Consider the following 24,247-nt stretch of genomic DNA (forward strand, 5'->3'; position numbering starts at 1 on the left):
GTGAGAGCAGATCGGGAGGTGCAAGATTCGATCTGTGAACGCCTCACATTACCACATAATCTGCGCCGAACATCGGAGCCGATCAATGTCCTCGACAAGATTTTTTCTCCGATTCTCGGGAGGGGAATAATATCGGCCTAAAATTCCTGTAGTGTGAGCCAGGCATAAGTGGTGTCTGTTTATTAATGTTGCACTGTTCCAAATAAACAAATTTTGTTGCGATCATCTACACAGGCCCTACTCAGTGTGAATGCTGTGTAGGGACCCGGTGAATCAGAACGCAGCTCAAAGTTTTCCCTCCTCCTTTGTGTCTCCTCTCAGCATGGCAGGTAGAGGTTTGTAATTGTATTTAAAGCTCTCATTTGACTCAAGCCCCTGGTGGTGAAGAAGACAAGCATCAGTCTGAGCATCCATTTGAGCCCTTCTCCCAAGCTTCATAATTGCATCCAGCAAGAAAGAAACAGAATGAGAGATGAGAAGAACAAAGAGAGAATAAGACTGACCCATGCAGAGCTTTGGCTTGCCTTCCTTCCTTTCCAGATCTCTTTGTGACACACACTTCCTCCAGAAGTCTTGCTGTGACCCAGATCAGTGGCGCTTCAACAGAAATCCTGTCCTAAAGCATCTATCTGATAATGAAAAGCCAAGTACACAGCTTTGGATTGCTGTTATGGCTGCCCTGTCTCATTTTTCTCAACAAAGCTGAGCCGGATGGATCAGCATGGAGCTTGTCAGATAATGATACGATGTGTTTCTGATATTTTTTTATTTTTTTTTGACTGTAATTGAAATTGTAACTGAAAAGGCAATGTGAATCCCAGTTCTGAAATGTCATTATATTCAACAAGAAAACATATAAAGTGCACTGTAAAAGTGATTTTAGTTGTAAATAAAACAAAGATGATTGGAGTACATTTTACAAGAAAAAAGTCTTTCTACTTCAAAAAATTGTGAATCGTTTCATCGCCAAATTTTTTCAATGTGGGTCTTTTATTTCTTTAGCTGAAAGAAAGACTTTTTGTAGACTTTTTAATAATAATAATAAAAAAGCTAATTGCATTCATTCACTCATTACAGGCGTTCAGGGTGTAAATGACAGAGAAATGCTGTCTTACCTCTGTGACGGTCATCTCACTGTGTGGCAGTCTGGCAGAAGCCATTACTGGCATCAAATCAAATTTCTACTCAGTTTGAATGCTATCAAATTTCTCTTTTTGGATTGCCGTGGCAATGTTTGTATAATCTCTGGTGGATTTACTGTTCATTAGCATGTCTTATGTCGTAAGTGGCGACCCAATCGATGTTGAGCAATCGTAGCCATTACCTAAAGTGCGACTGTAATGAAGCCAAGGCATCGGCTTCTTTTTCTATTTCTGTTTGTTTCTCACTTGTCATTATATCCCTCTTTAACACCCCACCCTAACAATACCTCCACTGGTGCCTGTATCTCTGCTGCGCACATCAATTTTACTGTGCTGATGATTGTAATGTGGATGCCAGAGGCTGAGACTGAGCACAATTCCAACGGTAAATGACTGCTGCCAGTTGGCTGCAGTGTGTGTGTTTTGTGTGCATGTTTGTGTGTGTCAGTGTTTTTTCCTCAATTTGTTCTTATTGCCTGCACACTCCCCTGAGGTACTTGTGTTGACGGTTGCTCTATTTTTGCAGGATGAATGTTTGTACAGTTCAAGGGGCAGCTCTCTGTGAAATGTTAGATTTTTTTTTTTTTTTTTTTTTTTTTAAATTGTTGCTTTTTTTTTTTTTTTTTAACCTCCTGCTTAGGTAAGCGACTGAAGGCCGCCTCCTGTGCCTCACCCTGAAGAGCTGTTTTGTTAAATCGCTCAATTGGACCTTTAAACACTGCATTCAAACCCTTCAATCCACACAACATATTTTGAGATCTTGCGCACATCATTTCAACAGCCAATTTTACCTGTTCACCCATCAATGATACTCATGCAAAATACCCTGCCCCTTGTGTTTATATTTAGGGAATATTTGGTTCATTTGATGTATTTTCTGAGAACAGTTTAGAACTCTGAGTGCCAATTAACACATTTCACCCAATTTAAATACATTTTGTGGAATCAGCCTAGAAAATACTAAGCTCAAAACGTTGTTTTAACAACAGTAAAATGAAAATGAGATCCAAATTGTTTTCAGCTGAAATGTATAATTGTTATTTGAAAATAGTCTGACAGAAATTAAAAATGGTTTAGAAAAGAATATTAATTAGAAGCCCAAATAACAGAAAATTATAGCTTTTATGTAACTATCATAAAATTTCATAAAAAAAAAATCAATTTTTTTCAGATGGACAGGGTTAAAATTAGGAGATTAAGGGTGTTTTCACACCTGAGCGTTTGTTTCGCAACCTGGTGCGTTTTCTCCCTTGGCTCGGTTCATTTAGGTATATGTGAACACTGCAGTCGCGCTCGGACCCGCACCAAAACAATCACTCCGAGGTCGCCTGAACGAGGTGGTCTCGGGCCGATTGCAAACGAACTTTGGGGCGGTTCGCTTGTGGTGTTAAAATCTGACCCAACGGACCAATGAACCAAACGATATCATGATTCATAACGGGAAATGTGTTATATAAAATGCAGCAGTGTTTGATTCTGTTAGTGAGCACAATAGTTAGGCTACTGCAGTTAAAAACAAAGATTTTTTCATCTTAAAATGTTGTGTAATCCTGCTTCTCCTTGCAAGAATGCTGTCCCGAAGCCTTGATTCCCACTCTAGCTGCATTATAACATTCATATAGTGTTTGCATGTGTCTCGACACAGTTTAGACAGCGCTGGGAGATACAGTGATTGCGCTTGAATTAGTATGAATGTAGTACATAATTTAACAGCAGGAATGACGGCTACATTCATATAGTGTTTGCGTGTGTCTAGAAAGTACTAGCCACAATAAGCTCATGAAGCAAACTTGTCAATCATTTTAATGGATGACACATAGCAAATTCTGACCAATAAGGGGACACGCTTGTGACTTGCATAAACACATTTTGGTACGCTTTGAAATATTGCCTTGTGAAAGCAAACCGAACCAAGAAGAAAATGCAACATTGTAACAAATTAAGTCCCTGTTTCAGAACAACACAATCGGTCTGCAGGTGTGAAAACACCCTAAGGGGCCGTTCACACAGAACGCGTTTTTCTATTCCAATGCGCTACTTTCCCATTGTTTTTCTATGTAAACACGCGCTTGACGGACGTGCATGACCGTTACGCTCGCGTCTTGCGTCTTTTGCAGAGCCTCACACATGAGCGCTGCGTTTTTAAGACGCCGTGTCAAGTTAAAAGAATTTCAACTTTTACACGCAGCGTCGCTCATCAATATCAGTTCCAAAACAGTTCCAATCAGAAGAACTCGGAGGCGGGGCAAGCGTTGCGAGTTGGCATGACAACTGTTTTATATAATGGCTACATGGCGGAGGAGACGCTCATTATTATCTTATTTTCTTTTTTTCCATGTCAAAACTACTGTCAATTCTGCCATTTACCTATTTCTATTATTTCCGTTGTTGTCGTTATTGCCTCACATCTCAAAAGCGGGTCTCGAGACTCTCGTTCTACGCTGCGCTTTTTTTAAAACCACTCCTGAGCGCTTTTAGACGCAAAGATGCGTTCTGTGTGAACGGCCCCTAAGTCTACTTTTTCAAGGGTTTCCCAACCTTTTTTCAGTCATGGCACCCTTTGAAAATTCTCAAAAAATGTTTACGCTAGTGTTGTCATGATACTAACAATACGATACCTTGAAAAGTATTGATTTTCGATACCATAAGGAAGAGTTGCCGTATATACACTCATGTAGATATTTTTCATATTAAATACAGATTAATCATCAAATAAAATTACAAAAGTTATTCAGTCAAGAACAGTGAGTGATTATCTTTTTGTCTTTAGTTGTTTGATTAACATTAACAACACAGACATCATGTTACACTTGCATTTTGTTTCTGAAGTGTTTGTTCACTTAGGACATAACCAGTATGTTTATGTGAATATGCAACAAGACGGACACTGTGAGAATATTTACATGTGTATTTGACCATAAGCGTGACAAGCCATGAAAAAGAAATTAATTTGGTGCTCGCAAGCTGTTTGAAAGGTGACTTTGTGTGCACTTTTTGGATGGGAACAGGGGAATGAAAATCATGCGCAACGATTTGTGTTATTTGTTGTTATTGGAGACATTAAAGATTGATGGTACATAATAAATTTGTTTTTACACATTTTAGCAATTTAAAAATGCTTGAAGGATTTTTTTTTATGTACACGGCACTCCAGTTGGGAAACACTGGATTAAGTGAAGTAATTTTTGACAATTAATATTAGTGCAACTGAAGAAACAAGAGCAGAAAATCAAAAGTGATTATTATTATTATTATTGTATTGTATTAACAAAATTGTATGTTTATAAACAGAAATTATTATTAAGTAATCATATTTATATATAATTTTTATATTATGTTAAAATGATAATTTCAGATGTGCAGGGAAAAATTAATTGTAAAATGTGTAGAAAAAAAAAAATCTGAAGACCACAGATTCTTCTAGTGTTGACAACTTTATTGATTATAAAAGCATCGATTTAGGGAGTCATGATGCTTTGTTTGCATCCGGTGTAATGTAACTATAGACTCTTTTCAAGAATCTAAAATTACTTTTTCCTCAGGTGTGAAAATAAGGTGTAAAAATAAAATGTGAAAGTGTAAAAAGTCAGTGTCGGCATAAAAAGTCTAAAATATTGCCTTTCTGAAGTCTAAAATCTTACTTCTTTCAAGTGCAGTCCTTCAAGCATGTACATGAAGTTTAGTCTTAATCTGTATTCTGACCATCATCTTCTTTCCTCTTGTGTAGGTCTTTCGCAGTGGAGAGGGCATGGGTATCAGGCTGGACAGCGCGTCTGCCTTCCAGGGTGCTGTCATCTCCCCTCATTACGATTCTCTCCTGGTGAAAGTCATCGCCAGTGGAAAGGATCTGCCGGCGGCCTCTGCCAAAATGAGCCGAGCGTTAGCGGAGTTCCGAGTCCGTGGGGTCAAGGTAAGGCTTTTCTCGACAACAGTGCTTGCATAAACGATGACTGCGATCAGTGAAGACCTTTGGAAATGGTTTCAGTTGCACCTTTAAAGGTGCTGTGGTGTCAAACTGTGATCGTTTGTGCCATTATTATAGTGTGCTGGTCAAAAAGATTTTGAGTAAATGTCATGCCTTTAGTCAATTCCTTTAGGAAAAAAAATATAAAACTTACCAGCTTAGCTCATGAATATTAATTGGACATCATCTAATTAATATTCAGTAGTTCCATGACATCGCCCTCTTATAATAGCTGCTACGCTCCTGGTCAGAGCGCACAATGGAGAAAATGGTAACTTCCCCTGAAAAAAAACAAGCATGACAGGAACACAGGAATCCTGACATGAAAAACGGAGTAAGAAATCAGATGATGTGATTTATTATTTTTTTTTCTCTTCCGTGACGGAACCTGTGGATTCTCTTTTCCCCAGTTAAATGTGTTGTTCTTTTGAAACACATCTGAGCAGCAGACATTTCACGGTCTTGTCACCCATCATGCTGGCTGCCATCTGAGGCTCTGATCAGACCTTGAGTGAGTTAGAAGCATTTCCATTTTGAAGATCTTGAGTGTTTTTTTTTATCTCCCACACACGCAAACCTGAGCACACTGGATGAGTCACGTCAGGCCATAGATGGTAACATGCACATATAAAATGGTATTTATCAGCATAATGTGATCAGAGTTGGAGTAATGGCACTAATGGCACTCTCAGATAAAGGGTTTAGACCTCACCATTTTCTGATGTGCCGGTTTGAGAGGTAGGGAGGGGTGCAGATGGGAGAAGTTGTCATGGAGTGTTTGCACTTAATCAGCCTGAATAAAATAAATGTGTTTACATAAACCATTAGGGAAGGAACTTTCCTGTAAGCGTCTTCTTCAGATATTATATTTGGAGACTATTAAGAGAACCTGTCTTGTTTTGCCTGCTATAATCTGAGAATTTTCAGAACGCTGCATTTTATTTGGGATGAAATGGGGATATGACCATAGAGGTCTGGACCTCTGTATATTTTGCCAAGGTGTAAATACTAAAAGTTGTGAAATAGTTGCCTGGTTTTAATTTAACTTTGGTGCTGCAAGGGTATTGCATAACACTAAGATAATTCATGAGCTGCCTCAGTGGCCATATCAAAATGTTTGATGAGAAATGGAAATCTTTGACATGTTTGCTATTAAACTTTGGTTTGGATTGATCTATTTTTAGAGTTAACAATGGGGAAAAAAGACCATTTTTATTCAGTTTATGGCACTATGAATGCTGCACAACTCTGACAGGTATTCAATGACATCAAAGCTGTAATACTATTAAAAAAACGTGATTATCAAGTCAAACGTGATTAAGTTGGCCGTTATGTTTCTCCAGTGGTAGAGCTGTAGACTATGGTATCTCCCAAAAATAAAGCTTCAGTTGGTGAGTATAAAGTGCAAGACAAGATGTAAGTAGCTAATCTAAACATTTAATATTCGCCAGCTGTTTTACGATAGAAATGTTAAACAGCTGACATAGTTAATCAGGGATTTAAATGAATAAACTTTCCCAGTTTTAAACTGAAAATATATAATTTACGTGATTCATGTAATGTAATTCGTAATTGTCAATTAGAGAGACAAGAAACATTAACGGAGCTGTTTTTGGCGTATTAAGCATAAGATTAATAATTAATATGTGCATATTGTAAATGAATTTAATAAACGTGGTTACAAAGCTTTCCTGGTGGCCTTCAGCAGATTCACTTGCGTAAGAAAATTATTCATAAAACAAAGATATAAATATCAGTTGACCAATTGTTTACTTCACTGACAGATAAAAATGAGATGCTGCATAAATTGAAGATCAGCTTTGGGAAGAGAAGAGACAGTGAGATTAGGAGACTGAGAGTAAAATAAAGAGAGAAGGTGGTTGAGATGAGAGAAGAACAGCAGGTACTACCCACTAAATCAGAAGTATTTGTGGTTTGGAACATCATGAGTGGCAGATGACATGAAGGGATGCAGTGTGATTATAATAAACAATGTTATTGTGTGCTGGAGTGGATGCTAATATAGCTATTGTTATAGTTATTCTTGGTGTGAACAGGCCTTTAGTCTGACTTAACAAAAACTGAACCAAAGTGCAACATTTTTTTTTTCTTTTTTTTCTGAGAGTATACTTGACATTGACATTTCAAAAGACGATTGTTAACTTTGGTCTGACTGAAAGGGTTAGTTCACTCAAAAATTCTGTCATTAATTACTCACCCACATGTCGTTCCACACCCGTAAGACCTTCGTTCATCTTCGGAACACAAATTAAGATATTTTTGATGAAATCCGAGAGATATATGACTCGTCCATAGACAACAATATAACCACCACTTTCAAGGTTCAGAAAGGTACTAAAGGCATCGCTAAAATAGTCTATGTGACTGCAGTGGTTCAACCTTAATTTTATGAAGTGACGGGAATACTTTTTTACGTAAAAACAAAACAGAAATAGCAATTTTATTCAACGATATCTTCTCTTCCGTGTCAGTCTCCTACGCTGTTTACGTTCAGCGCTTCCAGGTTCTACGTCAGAACGGCGACTCATTATTGGCTGGCTCCTGTGTCAGCATCACATGCAAGCAGGCAAATTTTATTTATATAGCACTTTTCTAAACAAATTAATGCAATTCAAAGTGCTTTACAGACAACCAATAGATACAGCATTTAATAAAATTAAAAAAAAAAAAAAAAATAGACCCATTAAAATACATGAGTAAGAATAAAGTTTATAAAGATTAAAATATGAAATATAAAATACAACATAAAAAATTAAGCAAAACACATGAAGTATAAGACTTTACAGGAAGGCCAGACTAAAAAGATATGTTTTTAATTTAGATTTAAAACTATTAATGTTTTCAGCACATCTTATGTTATCTGGAAGGTTGTTCCAGAGGCGAGGAGCCAACAAATTTTTTAGTTCTACTATGAGGTACATTTAGAATAAAAGAATCAGAGGATCTAAGAGTCCCTTCTTGGTTCATATTTTTTAAAAAGATAGTCGGAGCAAGTCCGTGCAGTGCCTTATTAACTAATAAAAGATTTTTAAAATCAATATGAAAAATAACAGCTAACCAGTGTAATGACATTAATACTGGTGTAATATGATCTCTCTTTTTGGCTTCTGTCATTATTCGAGCATCAGTATTTTGGATTAATTGTAATTGGTTAATTGTATTCTTTGGTAGACCAGTAAGAAGGGAAGCAGTCACGCCTGCTAGTTATAAATGCATGCATTAATTTTTCTGTGTTGCTCATACAGAGAAATGGTCTTACTTTAGCAATGTTCTTGAGATGATAAAATGCTGTTTTGGTAATATTACGTACATGAACCTTTAAAATTAAGATCAGAATCAAAGACAACTCCTAAGTTTTTTGCCACTTGGCTTGGGTTTAATCCAAGTACATTTAGTTTAGGGGTCAATTTCTCTCTCTGCACTTTTGATCCAATAAGCAAAACTTCAGTTTTATCTTAGTTGAGTTGTAAGAAGTTTTGAGACATTCAGTCATTTATGTCGTGGATGCAATTTGCTAGTGAATCAGTTTGCACTGGGTCATCAGGAGACACAGCTACATACAACTGTGTGTCATCTGCATAACTATGAAACTATATCTATATAGAGGTAACATATATAGATTAAAAGGTTGTGGTCCTAAAACTGATCCCTGAGGAACCTCAATATTGTAATATTCAGATAAGGTATTATTAATAAATACTACAAATGTTCTTTCACTAAGATATGATAAAAACCAATTTAAAACTATTCCAGATAGACCAACATAGTCACTTAATCTATTTAAAAGAATCTGGTGATCTGTTGTATCAAACGCAGCACTCAAGTCAAGAAGCACCAGAACTGAAGGCCAATTTCTGTCAAGGTTTATATCATTTACTACTTTAATAAGAGTGGTCTCTGTACTGTAGAGCTGTTTCAGCCTGGTTTTGGAAAATACCAGTTTCGAATTTGTATTTAAGAATGTACTCAACTGATTAAAAACTTTTTCTATTTTCTAATATTTTACTTAAAAATTTAAGGTTTCAGATGGGTCTATAATTACTAGTAGTTAAAATATCTGAGCTCCCTTTTTTGTACACAGATTTTACTAGAGCAGATTTAAGTTCAGAAGGGAAAATGCCAAGCTGCATGGAGTGATTTACTATCTCAAGGATATCAATAGATATGGAGTCAAAGATACTTTTAAAAAGAGAGGTAGGAATAGGATCAAGTAGATGGTCTCAGTTCTGTTACAACCTTTCTGAGTGTCTCAACATCAACCAAAGTAAAAGTTTCCATTTTGATAGTATTCTCTACACTTAATAATGAAGGGAGCATAACAGACCAATTATCATGTATTGAACAGATTCCTGATCTAATGTTTATAACTTTATCTCTGAAGTAGCCAGCAAACTCTGCACATCTCAAATTTGGTAACTCAGAGCTATTTTATGATTTATTAGTGAATTTATTTATTTATTTAATAGGGACAGTGTGTGTTAATGAACAGACATGATAATACATGAATGTAAACACACCGGATTGTAGCCGAAGGCTAATTTCCATCCGTTGTCCCCAGGAATCTATTGTACTAAATAATAATCGGGGGTTATTAATGCATTTATAAGGTTTGAGAAATAAGCTTGCCGCGTTCTATGCATTTCTTTATTGTAGGTCTTAAGATTTTCAGTGAGTTTATTTAAATACTAATACTAGAACTTCTAGTTTAGTTTTGTGCTGTCTTCGTTCAGCACTTCTACAGTCTCTTTTAAGTTTCATAGTCTGATTTGTCTTCCAAGGAATTTTCCTTTTTGTAGTTAACTTTTTAGTTTTAAGTGGAGCAACTGTATCAAGAGCTGTTCTCATTCTATTATTAAACTCATTAACTAAATAATCACAGGATGATGGTAAAATGTTCCTTTCATAACTCTTATAATGCATTGTGAGATTTTCGGCCACTTCAGAGGTAATATAACGTTTTTTGACAATGCGTTCAGTTGCATTTAGTACAAGATGATCAATACCCTTAAAAAAAAACACAAAAGTGGTCAGATAATGCAAGATCAATGACAAATGTTATATTGATATTTAATCCATATGTTACAACTAAATCTAATGTGTGACCACGTTTATGGGTGGGTAAGTTTACATGCTGTTTAAAAGACATGCATTCTAACAGTTCCAAAAATTCTTTAGCTCTAATGTCTGATGAATTGTCAACATGTATGTTAAAATCCCCAGTTAAAACACAGTTGTCATATCTCATATGAATGACAGACAGCATGTCAGAGAAATCCTTTATGAAGGGGGGATGGGTAATTTTGGTGATCTGTATAATGTCACTGCAAGAAGACGAGGTTGAGAGTTTAGAGAAATAGCATTATATTCAAAGGTATTAACACTCTGGGGTCGGCGCTCACGCCGGCGTGACCACCACGTTTTTTTTCTAACCAGTGTGAAAGAGACTCAAAATACTCCGTCAATGTTGCACATACAATTAAGAGCTATACACCATTTTAATCTGTGGAATATCTTCTTTTATTTGTGTACGCTAATAGTAAAAACAAAATGTTGTGCTTTTTGCAAAATAAAGAAAACTAACATGATGCGTGATCTCTCGTCTCCCTCTGAACAAAGTCCAATCTGATAGTTCTCAGAAAATTAACTGTAACTTAGTGAATACTAATCACAAAAAAATGAGACTTCTGTCTAAAAAAATGTTGAAATGTCAGGTTTTAAATCGTGTAAGTCAAATCGAAAACAAAAATTCTGTGTTTATGTAATCTGTATGAAAAGAGAGCCATGTCAGATGCCGGTGATTCAGCTCATTATCCACTAATGCAGCCACGCCCACGGAGCCAGCGCTATTCAGAGGCAAATTCTGAGGCAACACATGCATACATCGTCTCAATCGTGTATTTATTGTCTTGAAAAGTGTTTATCTGGATGTTAAAGCCATGGTTATCAAGCGCTAGAAGACATGCAGTTAGTTCCTGGTGGTGGTTCTTCTTTATATGGATTTGTGGACTAAAGGTGTACAGAGCGCCCTACGGCTGCAAGTATGAATTGAAAACAGTATCCAGTGTTCATAGTGAAGACAATAAATATTGAATAACTATTACTCCTCTGTATAGAAAATTGACAAACATATGAGAATCCATCAATATTTCAGTATTGCAGTTTTTTCTGTATGTTTGATTTACACCATGATGAGCTGAGACATGATTTTTTCACAGCCTACCTGTCTGAAAGAGCTCATTATTTATGCAGGACATTAGAGCTCTTTATGCGATTCTTTTGTCTTCTCAGGTGAGAATCACCCATTATTAATGATGATTCATGCCTCCACGCATACTGTGTTTCTTGACCAAAGATGTTTTAGAAAATATAAATCTCTCTATTGTTTTATATGAACAAGCAGGCAGCATAATTTTTACCTCATTTTGAAGCAAAAACTCTAGTCTACAACCTCCAATACCCAGAAGTCTTGTGAACACAAATTTAATATATATTTTTTGGCTTTATTTCAATGACTTAAGTTTTTTGTTTTTTCAATAACCACGCATAAACGTTATTCCTTCAAAAATACAAACATGTACATACATGTTCCTCACATATTATCGTAGCCTAGTTTGTGCTGAATACAGTGTAATGACACTTTTTCCATTAATATGTTTATGAACAACTGAAAAAAGCACAAATGTCAGGGCATGTCAAACCTTCTCCAGGGCCCCAAAAAACCTCAGACCCCTGAGGGTTAAATGTACCAAGGTCAATGTCCCTTCCTTTGAGGGATTCTCTGTAAATTGTTGCTGTCCCTCCACACTTTTTTCCTTTTCTAGTTGAATGAATAGGTATAGTTGGGTCTCAGTCAGTGTGGCAGGTGCATCTGTGCCCAGCCAGGTCTCAGTAAGAAAAACACAGTCCAAGTTAAAATCACTGATAAGATCATTAATACAAAATTATTTGTATGTTAATGCCCTTACATTAAATAGAGCCATGTTAATTTCTGTTGATTTTGTTACCATAGGTGTTGATATACTAGATGTGGGAATTTTCAATAAATTATGCATATTTATTCCCACTGTGTTTTTCTTAGCAATATAGTGACGAACTGAAATGATAGGTTTTATGAATTCAACGGGTATGTAGTCATGACAAAATATGTTGTTCAATATGGCGTGCAAGCATCTGGGAGCCCCTGTGATTTGGGTGCAGGCCATCTCGCTTAAAAACCGCTTGACGGCCCCAAAACAGATCAAAATTGTCTATAAAGATGACCTTGAATTTATCACATGTTGATTTCAACCATGTATTAAGGGAAAGCAGATGACTGAATTTTTCAATACCCTTGTTGTAAGTAGGTAGTGGACCTGAGATAGCAATATTTTTCTCAATGTTAGTGAGAGAAATGAGCAAAGATTTAAAATGTTCCTTTAAAGTCTCGGATTCACGACGTGAGGTATCGTTGCTACCAACATGCTCTATCACAGTGTTTGCGTTTGCGTGTTTTCCAAGCACATCAGGAAGTTTTGTGTTTTTGTCCAGTACCTTAGCTCCGGGGAAACAATGGACTGCTGCTTTAGCTCCATAGGAAGGGAGTGAAAGACCTCGGACGATGGAATCACCGATTACCGTGGTGAAGGCAGGTGTTGTTAGTGAAGGTGGAGGAGATGTAGAAGGTAAAGTGATGGGAGTTTGATCAGAGGGTGAGTCATGACTCAGCACGCCAAAACGATTTGCCAACTTCAGTTCCTGAGGTGGCCGAGTTTCACACATTGCTCGCTTTCCTGCGCCAGTCACTCGTTTCCACTGATATTCCCTTGGGCATGGTGTTGAGCAGGAGTCCATTGAGCATCTCATAGTCGGTGCTGTAGTGTCTAAAATCGGTGGTGAGAGTTCCTCAGCCAGCATATCCATACACGGTTCTTGTACCAGGAGAGTTGATGCAAGGAGTGCCAAGTTTTGTACGCCCATGCCAACATGCATGCGTCGTGCTGCTCATGTGTGCAGCTTTGGCCAATACTGAGCCGACATTCGGACGTAAACACGGAACCACTGTAGTCACATCAACTGTTATAACGATGTCTTCAGTACCTTTCTGGACCTTGAAAGTGGTGGTTCTATTGCTGTCTATGGACGAGTCATATACCTCTCAGATTTCTTAAAAAATATCTTACTTTGTGTTCCGAAGATGAACGAAGGTCTTACGGGTCTGGAATTAAGGCTCCGGTATACTTCAAACGAACTTCTTTTTCGTTCTTCGTTTCGGGGTAAAACGAAGTTCGAAATACGTGACCAGCGATATACTGTAATCGAACATCTGACGCCGCCCACACTGCTAAGAGTGACGTTTAGATGAATATGTAAATATGTGCCATGCACTTTCTTCTCAGTAACAAAATAAACACAACAAAAATGAGAAAACAGTAAGCATTTATTATAGAAAGCATTAGAAAAGCGTTTCATCATAACAGCATGGGAATGTTAGCACAAGCTCTGCAAAGTAGCACTCTAGTCACGTCACGTCTTCATAAAGCACTTTATTCAATGGATTGCTTAAAATCAAGCAGCTTTACAGTATCAAACATGAAAAACAGTGTTAGTGCCTCATTTTTTTTTACAAGCACAACTTCATTTTGTACTATAAAGCAGCTATCTAGTCTGTTCATGTTTTCACCCACGGAGATCTTACCTCAACAAACTCTACAGATCAAATGAGTCAGAGACGCGGTCCACGCGAGTGAAGGCGGAGCCTCAGCGCACACCTCCTGTTACGTTATCGTCACTGACCAATGGTAGTACGAAGGCGTTTTGGTGCTGGAACGAACTTTTCCTGAAAGTTCGCTTTGGCAAGCCGTTTCGAACTTCCAAAAAGAACAAAAAACGAATTTCGTTTTGGCCTGATTTTGTTCTAAATGACGTCACATCAGTTCTTTCTTTGATTTCGTTTGAAGTATACCGGGGCCTTTAATGACAGAATTTTCATTTTTGGGTGAACTAACCTTTTAAGATTTTAAAGTGCATGTAAACACACTTAATCATGAGGCTCCCTTTCATTTAGGATGCTGCCTATGTAGGCTGTGAGGCAGCTCAGAAGGTTTTGTGTGTCTTGTGTGAGGGGAGACAGATGCATCGTGGCGCAGCAAAGCTTTGAAGAGTTGCCATCAGGGAAGCTTTTAAAGCACCGCATCGTTTTTCTGACCACTTCGTATTTCCTCCTAACACATTCTCCTCTCTCTCTCTCTCTCTCTCTCTCTCTCTCTCTCTCTCTCTCTCTCTCTCTCTCTCTCTCTCTCTCTCTCTCTCTCTGCCTAATCTCCCTCCCATCTTGCCCTATGCACAAATCTTAAAAATTGCTCCAACATGACTTTAAATACCTTTCAAGATGATTTTTTTCTTTCCTCCTCTGGAAAGATCTGCTGTCCATTTGCTCGTGTTTCTCCCATCTAAATTCCCCCACAGCTAGAGTAAAGTTTGTGACAGAACATCACCGAAAATTGCCTTGCACTGACTCTGTCATTCCACCCCAATATTTCTTTTTACGCCTCTCTGCACTTTGCGCTCTCTACAATCAGGAAAGTCCTCGATTACGCTGTGGGCCACATTCCCAAGCGTGACTAGAGAACCTGGCCTCGGAAGTATTCTGAGAATCACTTCAAGCTGCTGGGCGTCATGGCCGGAGCTTGAGCAGTGCTGCGGCCTGCTTGTTTTTAATGAAGACTGATGAAGTGCGCTCCAGGATATGCGCGAAGTTCAAACCTCTCCTGCTGCCTTAATTTACAGGCTTCCTCTTCCTTCCACATTTGATTAATCTCGCTCTCTCGTCTTCACCGCATTAACACACCATGTTTTTTTTGCATGAACGCTTACACTATTTTTCTGTCTCTCTCTTTTTTTTATCCCTTTCTCCCTCTCTCACTTGTTCCTGTCGCTGCTCTCGGCAGGAGGGAGGATGTTCTTCTCCTTTGGGGCTTGGGAGCTCCCTTGTTTTTATTACGCATCTTCAAATAACCAATTTATCTAGTACCGCCACCACAAGATTTAATTAACTGTTCAAATAATGGATTGTGGTTATGCCATCCATTTGCAGAGGTAGAATGGAGAAACCAGTATCTATCTGTTTTTTTGGGTTTGTTGTTTGCCAGAGATCTGGATCAGGACTAGTGGATGTATTGGACATTAGAAGTAGTAACATAGGAGAACTACTAATTGCTAATATGTCATTTAGATTATTCTTTTATTCACAGTGACTTACTAGTGCCCTTATTACAATGGAAGTGTGAGGGTGTGAATTAAAAAAGGATGACTGTTAAATCTGATGAATCTTAAAAGTGTGTATTTAAACATTTCAACAGCATACAGGAGTTTCAAGCAATGATTTAGAAGTTAGATTACAAGTTAGTTAGAATTAGACTAGACGTCTTCGCCTGAGGAGGTTACCATGGCAACAGCAGGCTGCTTGAGCACTTTTTGTTAGAATTCATTGCAGATTGTACATGAAGAAACAAGTACTCTCATTATTTATCACTTTGTTATCCACCTTATTCCCAATGAGCTTACTGTGTTTTGAATTATGGGTGGCACATCCAGTTTGGGGAACTTCAATTAAAAAGACTGAAACGAATCACTTCAAATCATAAGGTTGCCCTACAAATAAAGCTTATCCATCAGTTTGACTGTATGACCTGTCAATTTTCCTTTGTTTTATTATCAGACATCATGAGAATAATGTAACACTTGGTATTTTAACGTGACTTTATAACAAGAATATCTATGGCAAGAGCTCTTTTCAGTCGCTACATTCTTTTCCTCATGATTATTTTCTTTTTTCCTTTTGCATTCCACTGTAATAGCAGACCTGCCAACATGTACGCTCGCTCTCATACACAAACGCGCGCGTGAGGCTGCGAGCACAGAGGAAAATCATTGTAAAATGAAAATTGACGTTCTAGGTTTAAACTTTGTTCTTCCTTGTGTTATTTTTTTTGTCAGAAAACATTTTTAATTATCCACCGGACGCTTTAGTTGACAACCCCCGGCCCTCGTTATATGTCGGGCTAACTTCTAACGTTACTTGATATTCTTGAATAGGCCTAACGTTACTCGATGCGTTTTGCTCTTATTGGTCATTTCTATTCATTGTCAGCTGTTTTCTATAAATATGTTTGTATTGGCTAACCTTTAATCGGCGAATGTTTGTCTTGTTCAAAGACAGCTCGTTACAAATAGAAACCTTTTTTTTTTTTCTGTGGGATTTAGTATCATAATTTATTATTCCAATATCCAAATAAGTATTTTAAATGAATCACATGTAAACTCAATGTTTACTGTTTTCTAAGGGTTTCTTAATCTTAGACCTGTATAGACCTAAACCTGTATAAAAGACTGTCAGGTTAGTTGTATGTAAATATAGCCTACTTGAAATTGCAAACAAAATTTTTTAGTCCATATTAAATATATGCGATTCACTTGTGGTTGTCAGTTTGTATAAGCACACATTATGCAATGCAATATTAATCATGAATTAAAAAAATGCTTTTGAGCAGGTGTAGTGAAATTTTTAATTGTGTCATATTATAAACCTTTAACAGTCAAAATTAGATTAACAAAGATGGGTGGGTGTGTGTGCTTTGTGTATAGTATTCTCAAAAATGTAAAAAAAAAAAAAAAAAAATGACCTCCCCAAAAAAAACCCTGTGCCCCGTCCCGTCACACTGGTACTCGAAAAAAATTTCCAAGGTTGGCAGGTCTGTAATAGTATGAAAAAGGACAAAATATACTGCACATTTGTGGTCTGTTGTACCAATTTAATTTACGATATCCATTAATAATTCACCGGAATGCATGAAGAATCTCGTGTTTTTCTCATCAAATCGTCACGTCTCTTTTCAGGTTTGTTTTCACAGGTAAATACAATTTATTATCTGTCAAAATGATGGAAATCACTTTGAAATAGTATCAGGCAATGCTGAAGTTAAAGGGTTGGTTGATTATGATTCTTTTACAGAATTCACTGTTTAAAAACTACAACAAGCAGCTGGTAGGGACTACAATGAGCTTCTTCCTGGGTTAATGACATCACTAAACCTAAAATTTAGATAAACCCTGCCCCCTGGAACATGCAACAAAGGGAACTCTACCTTTGGAATAGTTGTAGTAGAGTGTTGTTGTCATGCCGTCATTTTACGCCAGACTGCTTCACAAACAAGGGTCAATTCAACACTGGATTTGCACAAAAGATTAACATGACGGCACATGCTAGTCGATGAGTTGAATCAACCACACAGCAACTCGTGCTTTTGGGGTAATACATGGTCTGTTGAAAGTACCTTGTTGAAGGTCCTTTAAATGTTCAATGGTTGAAGGGTGAGTAGAATAATGTCATCTCATTGTACCCAGTTAAAAAAAAAAAAAAAAAACTATTGCGTTCATAGAGTGAATATTTGACTGATTGTTTACAGCTTAAAGCTGCAATATGTAAGATTTTTGCAGTAAAATATCCAAAAGGCCACTGGGCCAGTGTTATATACTTTTAGTTGAGTACTTACAATATCCCAAATGTTTCCAACTGTTTGTGAATCGTGAAAAATGCTGTTTTAACCAAGGATCCGGGACGTGTGAGTGAGTCGCCTGTCAATAGCGTCATATCCTCGTTAACCTCGGTTTCCGGTTTTATTATGTAGAAACCATGGAAATACCAAAGACGCTTTAATATATTACATGTTTTATTAGACAAGGGAACATCTGTTACATTGTTGTTTATACAATTATAGACAGAAAACTAATCATTGTTATATAGCTCAACACGTTTAGTCTTATTGTTTAAAGGTGCCCTAGACCTTTTTTAAAAAGATGTAATATAAGTCTAAGGTGTCCCCTGAATGTGTCTGTGAAGTTTCAGCTCAAAATACCCCATAGATTTTTTAACTGCCTATTTTGGGGCATAATTAGAAATGAGACGATTCAGGGTGTGTGGCCCTTTAATTCTCGTGCTCCACGCCCCAAGAGCTCACGCTTGCCTTAAACAACCTAAAAAAAGTTCAAACAGCTAATATAACCCTCAAAATGGATCTTTACAAAGTTTTCGTCATGCAGCATGTCTAATCGCGTAAGTACAGTGTTTATTTTGATGTTTACATTGATTCTGAATGAGTTTGAGGCTATGCTCTGTGGCTAACGGCTAATGCTACACTGTTGGAGAGATTTATAAAGAAGTTGTGTTTATGCATTATACAGACTGCAAGTGTTTAAAAAATGAAAATAACGACAGTCTTGTCTCCATGAATACAGTAAGAAACGATGGTAACTTTAACAACATTTAACAGTACATTAGCAACATGCTAACGAAACATTTAGAAAGACAATTTACAAATATCACTAAAAATATCATGTAATCATGAATCATGTCAGTTATTATTGCTCCATCTGCCATTTTTTGCTATTGTCCTTGCTTGCTTACCTAGTCTGTTGATTCAGCTGTGCACAGATCCAGATGTTCTGCCCTTGTCTAATGCCTTTCATCCAGACGTTAATACTGGCTGCCCTTGTGTAATGCCTCGATCATGGGCTGGCATATGCAAATATTGGGGGCGTACACCCCGACTGTTACGTAACAGTCGGTGTTATGTTGAGATTCGCCTGTTCTTTGGAGGTCTTTTAAACAAATTAGATTTATATAAGAAGGAGGAAACAATGGAGTTTGAGACTCACTGTATGTCTTTTCCATGTACTGAACTCTTGTTATTTAACTATGCCGAGGTAAATTCAATTTTTGAATCTAGGGCACCTTTAAATTTAATTTTCTTGATATTTTTTTTTTTTTTTTTTTTTTTTTTTTTGGGAGTACCATGCTCTGTGCACGTACAGAGTAATGTTATAACATCATTTTCAACACACTCAAATGTATCTAATATGATAAACAGATCTGTGTTACCTCATATTCATGACTGGAAAAGCGGAAGTGGCACCAGCGACTGTGGCATAATAAAAGTTCCGCTGCTCTCGAGGCGAGTATCGTGCTCGTCTTTCATTAACAATCGCTCCAGCGGCCTCGTTCCGCTCCCACAACACTCAGTCCTGCTCCGCTTCATACTACAGTAATGTTAATAATAGCATCAATGAACAAGATTTCTGCCCGAGTCCTATCCCAATTCTTTTCCACCGGCTGTAAGGGGGAAGACCACAGGTCCCAAGATTCCTCGCTAAAACTTGGTGTCATCAAGCTACACCTTTGATTTGAATAGGCGACCTCTAGTGGACGAAAAAATACATATTGCACCTTTAATGGAATTTACATCCATAATTTGCGCAAAGCGTCATGGGGCATAGGAATAAGGTGGGGAGATTTACACATCAGAAATATATCTCAAAAACCAGTTGTGCAGGTCAAACCGACCACACCCAGAAAATTACTGGCAGATATATTTTGAGTTTGAACCCAGATATTTAGCATTTACATTTAATCATTTAGCAGTCGCTTTTATCCAAAGCGACTTACAAATGAGGAGAACAATAACAACAAATGTCCACCAGCAGGGAACAGTCAAGGTAAAGGTCAGTGAAAGTGATTTTGTTCCTCTTTGGGATGGCACCACAAGGCACTGTTTACGTGCAGAACACAAGTTTCTGGAGGACACATAAAGGCGGGCGTACACTGTGCGAGTTCAGACGCTGAGGAGGTCGTGAGCCATTGCACACATTACAAGTCAGTTAACCTGATAATCGTGTCAAAGCAGATGGTACGCGGCATGACTGTACTGCATGGCGAGCCAGTGGCAATCACATGAGCTTTCACCCTAAACACAGAGACTGGAGCTTTCAATGTTGCTGCTATAGCTACAGATAGAAAAAAAGAAAGAATGTAAAAAGACAAGTTTGCAAATGATTTGGTGAAAAGCAGAGAATATCACAGCCATTCCTTTAAACAAAAACAAGTATAGAGAGAGAGAGAGAGTGTTCGTATGTGTCAATGTGGCTATAGGGTTGCAGCCACACGTGGTTTTGTATGATTTGGCAATAGGGGACAGCCTATACACTGGTCAAAATTTGGCTCCTCATTTTTTTTAAAACATGTTTCAAAAATTATCGCGAGGTGCTCGTAATTCCTCTCACAAAATGCGAGCTGCTACCATACGAGCATCAATGATTTCCACATGATTTTTCCAGAGAGAAAAAATCGCCTGTGAGCTCGTACGGCAGCAAAAATCTTAATATACAGGTATGTAGATTTTGAAATGTTTCTGTGGATGGGGCCATAAAAACATCTTCAATAATCAGATATGGCCAAATTTACCCCAATATTTGATATTCTTGAAAGAGCTCTGCAGGTTGGTAGATCTCCAGGGACAGGATTGGGCAGCCCTGCTATGTTATTCATGTGTAATTGCAGTGGACAATTACAAATCAAAATTACAGAACCAAAGTGGGGCATGAGAATGAAGTGTTCTGTTGTGAATGAAGTGTCCTGTTGTCATTAAATAAAAAAAAAAAAAAAATAAAAAAAAAAACTTTCATTCCTATTCTTTCATTTTGTTTCCTTTTTGAACTGCACTCTTTCCAGGTGTGCGTTTAGAACCATTCAATTTCTGTAGTGTGATTTTTAAAATTATAAACTATATTTTGGTCAAAATGTGATTAATAGGTAGTTGTTCCTCTTTAAATATGATTAAATTATATATGCCTAGGGTAGTACATTTATGCAAGGCATAAGTGGCCACAATCTCTGGCTATTAAAAAAAAAAAGTCATGCACACATTCATACTCTGTCACACCTTGGGCAGCTCTTTCATGTTGTGAATTGCTTTGTTAGCCATTGTAGAATGCTTCAAAAGCTGAGAACAGAGTTCTGGACAGATGTTTGAAGAATCTGGCTGTTTCTTTTACAAATAATCTCAATTAGAAACCACATGGCGTGTCAGAAGGCGAAACCGTTGGAGCCAAGGCTATGTTCCTGGTTCTAACGATTTTCTGTGATTAAATAAAAGCTTGAATGTTTCATTATGTTTTCTACCACTGTCCTGCTGACTTTGAAAGGCTCCTGCTGAGCAAGCCAAGTTTTATGTAGATCTAAAAGAAGTCATGTTCGCTGAACATTTAGTTCTTTTAGTGTCCATCTCCCATGCTTTGCTGTCTCTTCTTTCTTTTTCCTTCCTTCCTTCCTTCCTTCCTTCCTTCCTTCCTTCCTTCCTTCCTTCCTTCTGCCTTTCTGCTTTTTGGCTTTGTTTCTCCCTCTCTTCAGTGGCTCTTCTCTGTGAGTGCTGCTTTTATGTGATATCAAGATATGTTCATCACTGTCAGGAAGTTGAGCCGTGTCAAGAGCCTGGAGGCCGTATTGAATGAAGGTGGAAGCTGTGGAGAGTGAAAGACATAGTGACTGGGGGAGAGTGTCTCTGCATGGAGGCATCAGACGAAGACTGATGGAAGCTGACAAACATTAAGGACTCTAGAGAGAAGGAGGGTGTATGGAGTAAGAAAAAAAAAAAGAAGCCCTCTCGCTCTAAGTAAATATGTGAAATTGAATGAGGACGCAAACTCAAATACACCCTCATATTCTCCCTGGAGAATCACAGTCTGAAGTGTGTTTGTCCTTTCGCAGTCATCATGGCCTTTTCCCCTTCTATCACGGTAGAGCTGTACTTCTTTTGTACTAGGCACTTTCTATGAATATTGTACAAAATAAGGACTGAAGCTCTTAAAAATGTTTTTCTTCATCAACAAATCGTAAAACTAAATGTTACATAAGCTGTTTTGTTTTCTCTACTTTTTTTTTAAAGTTAGACATTGTTACAACTCTGTTACCTAAATTTGAGAAGTTTAAATGTAGTTTAAAACCCTGATTTGTGTAATATTCTTATTCACTAGCAATATGCATTAATAAACATTCAATTTAAACAACATTTGGTTAGACTTGTTACACTGTAATTATACATTTAAGTACTGAATAATATTAAGTAACTACATGTACTTACTATAGCGTTAGCGTTTGGTTTACGGGTTAGCTGCATGTAATTATGCATAATTTATAGTTACTACTATAGTAACTACATGTAACATATGTAACAATGACACTGTAAAGTGTTAGAATGAGTAACGGGGTCACACATGAAGCTGTGTACAGTAAATAAATCGCTTAATAGCAGTTTGGGACCAAACTTTTATCTTTTTATTCGTACAATAAATTGGTTAACAGGCTTGAATTGTTCATCCTGACAAATGCGGTCAGTATTACAATTTGAGTAAATTTAGAAGATTTAATGAGATTACATTTCTTATTATTATCAGTGTTAAAAACCATTGTGCTATTAAATATTTTTTGTGGAAACCATTATTTTTTTTAATGATACTTTGAATGGAACATTCAAATAAAAGAATAGCATTTATTTGATATAGAAATCTTTTGTAACATTATAAATGTTTTTACTATCACTTTTAATCCATTTAATGCATCCTTTCTTTATAAAAGTATTAATTTCTTTCAAAAAAAAAAAAAAAAAGAACATTTGAACAGTAGTTTATCTATTAGATCTCACAGAAGATATTTTTATTCAAATCTGAGCGATTTCTGTCCCTCTATTGACAGCTACACAACTACTACGTTGACCCTTTAAAAAGTTCATAAAGAGAACATAAAACGAATACATATTTAATTGAGTGGATTAGACCAAACTTTCTGAAGAGACATGATCGCTTTATATGCTGTAACATTGATTGATGCACACATCAGTTATGATAAACAGAAGCTCAATCATGCTTGATTGACGTGCGAGAGCCAATGCAGTTAATTCTCGTGAATTATGCTGCATGTTTGAGCTTCTATAGAGGTCTGCAAGAGGTTTGTTCTTGCATGTCAGGCTGGTTTGGTTGAGCTTCTGTTTATGTTTCTCTGATCAGTGTTTATATGCGAATAAAAGTTTATTTAAACGCTCAATTAGTTTTACGACCTCTTTATGAACTTTTTGAAGTGTCAAAGTGTCAGTTGCATAGCTGTCAATGGAGGGACAGAAAGTTCTCAGATTTAATCAAAAAGATTTGTGTTCCGAAGATGAACAAATGTCTTACTGGTTTGGAACAACACAAGAGTGAGTTAATTATTTTCAGGTGAACTAACTCTTTAAAAAAACAAATTAACATCTACTTTAATTTGTACTCTTTTCATGATAGTATTGTCACTGTCTTCTGGTAAGAAGCTAAAGTACCAACTCTCCATTGAATGTTTTCATTCATGATAGCATCTTTATAATACTCCATTATTACTCTGCAGTCAAATGGTTACAGAGCTAGTGAGCCTTCTACTTGCCATGAAAGAGAGGAATTGATTTTTACCTACAGTATAGCTTCACGTGACTCTCATCTGTGCAGCATGACACCACAGAATCGATATCTAGCCTTACTTGCATGAAGACAAGTGTTTGGCGTTCACATTGTTCTGCATTTATAGTCACCAATGGACTTGTACAATGTATCTCAATGTGTCTGTGTCAGTTTTAGCTTCTAGTTGATTATGAGGCAATACAGTTGTCTAGTAAATCACAGGCCATGTAGTACAAGTTTTGCCTCTGTCAACCTCTCTCATCATTACTGCTGAACAAACCCTTCTAACGGCCTAGAGGTGTTCATGTCAGAACTAGCCGGGTGCCTCCAGCTAGATGCTGCAGTTCTCCTGTGAGGATGCAGTTTCTGGTATCAGGGTGTCGTCACTTATAATGCTCAATACACTGCTTTTGGAACACAGGAACTTGGAAGTTCTGGCACTTTTCCTCAGAATTTCTGGTTATTATTGGTTCATTGTTGAGAAATGGAAACAAGTATATTCATCAGTATCTTTTACTCATGAGTTCATCTCAACCATTGCAAAGATCTCCAATAAGAGAGAGGTTTCTCTGGTCTAAAGAATCCAGAATGCATGTTATTGTGGATTATGAAGCAAGGGCATTATATCGACTAGATACAAAAGCAAATGTGCACAGCTGGAGATACCATGTGAATTACAAGTCCTTATAAAACTAGTTGAGAGCATGTATGCACTTGGATCTAAAAATCTGCGGCACTTTCAATCTCACACTCGACTCCATGAAAAATAAAGGAGGCGTACACAGGAGAACAGAATCAAAGGTTGAGGAACAAAGAGTCTGTGTGAATG

At 37.3% G+C, this 24,247-nt stretch overlaps 1 protein-coding gene across 1 annotated transcript in view; it reads left to right on the forward strand.

Moving 5' to 3' along the window:
- The window catches only part of pcxa (pyruvate carboxylase a), a 180,756-nt gene that overhangs the window by 99,326 nt on the left and 57,183 nt on the right, over positions 1-24,247 (forward strand). The window contains exon 10 of the mRNA XM_048167549.1: positions 4,870-5,052. Within this exon, the coding sequence (XP_048023506.1) occupies positions 4,870-5,052 (183 nt within the window). The remainder of the gene's footprint in view (positions 1-4,869; positions 5,053-24,247) is intronic.

Source organism: Megalobrama amblycephala, linkage group LG18 (assembly GCF_018812025.1).
Source record: "Megalobrama amblycephala isolate DHTTF-2021 linkage group LG18, ASM1881202v1, whole genome shotgun sequence".
Taxonomy (NCBI): Eukaryota; Metazoa; Chordata; class Actinopteri; order Cypriniformes; family Xenocyprididae; genus Megalobrama; species Megalobrama amblycephala.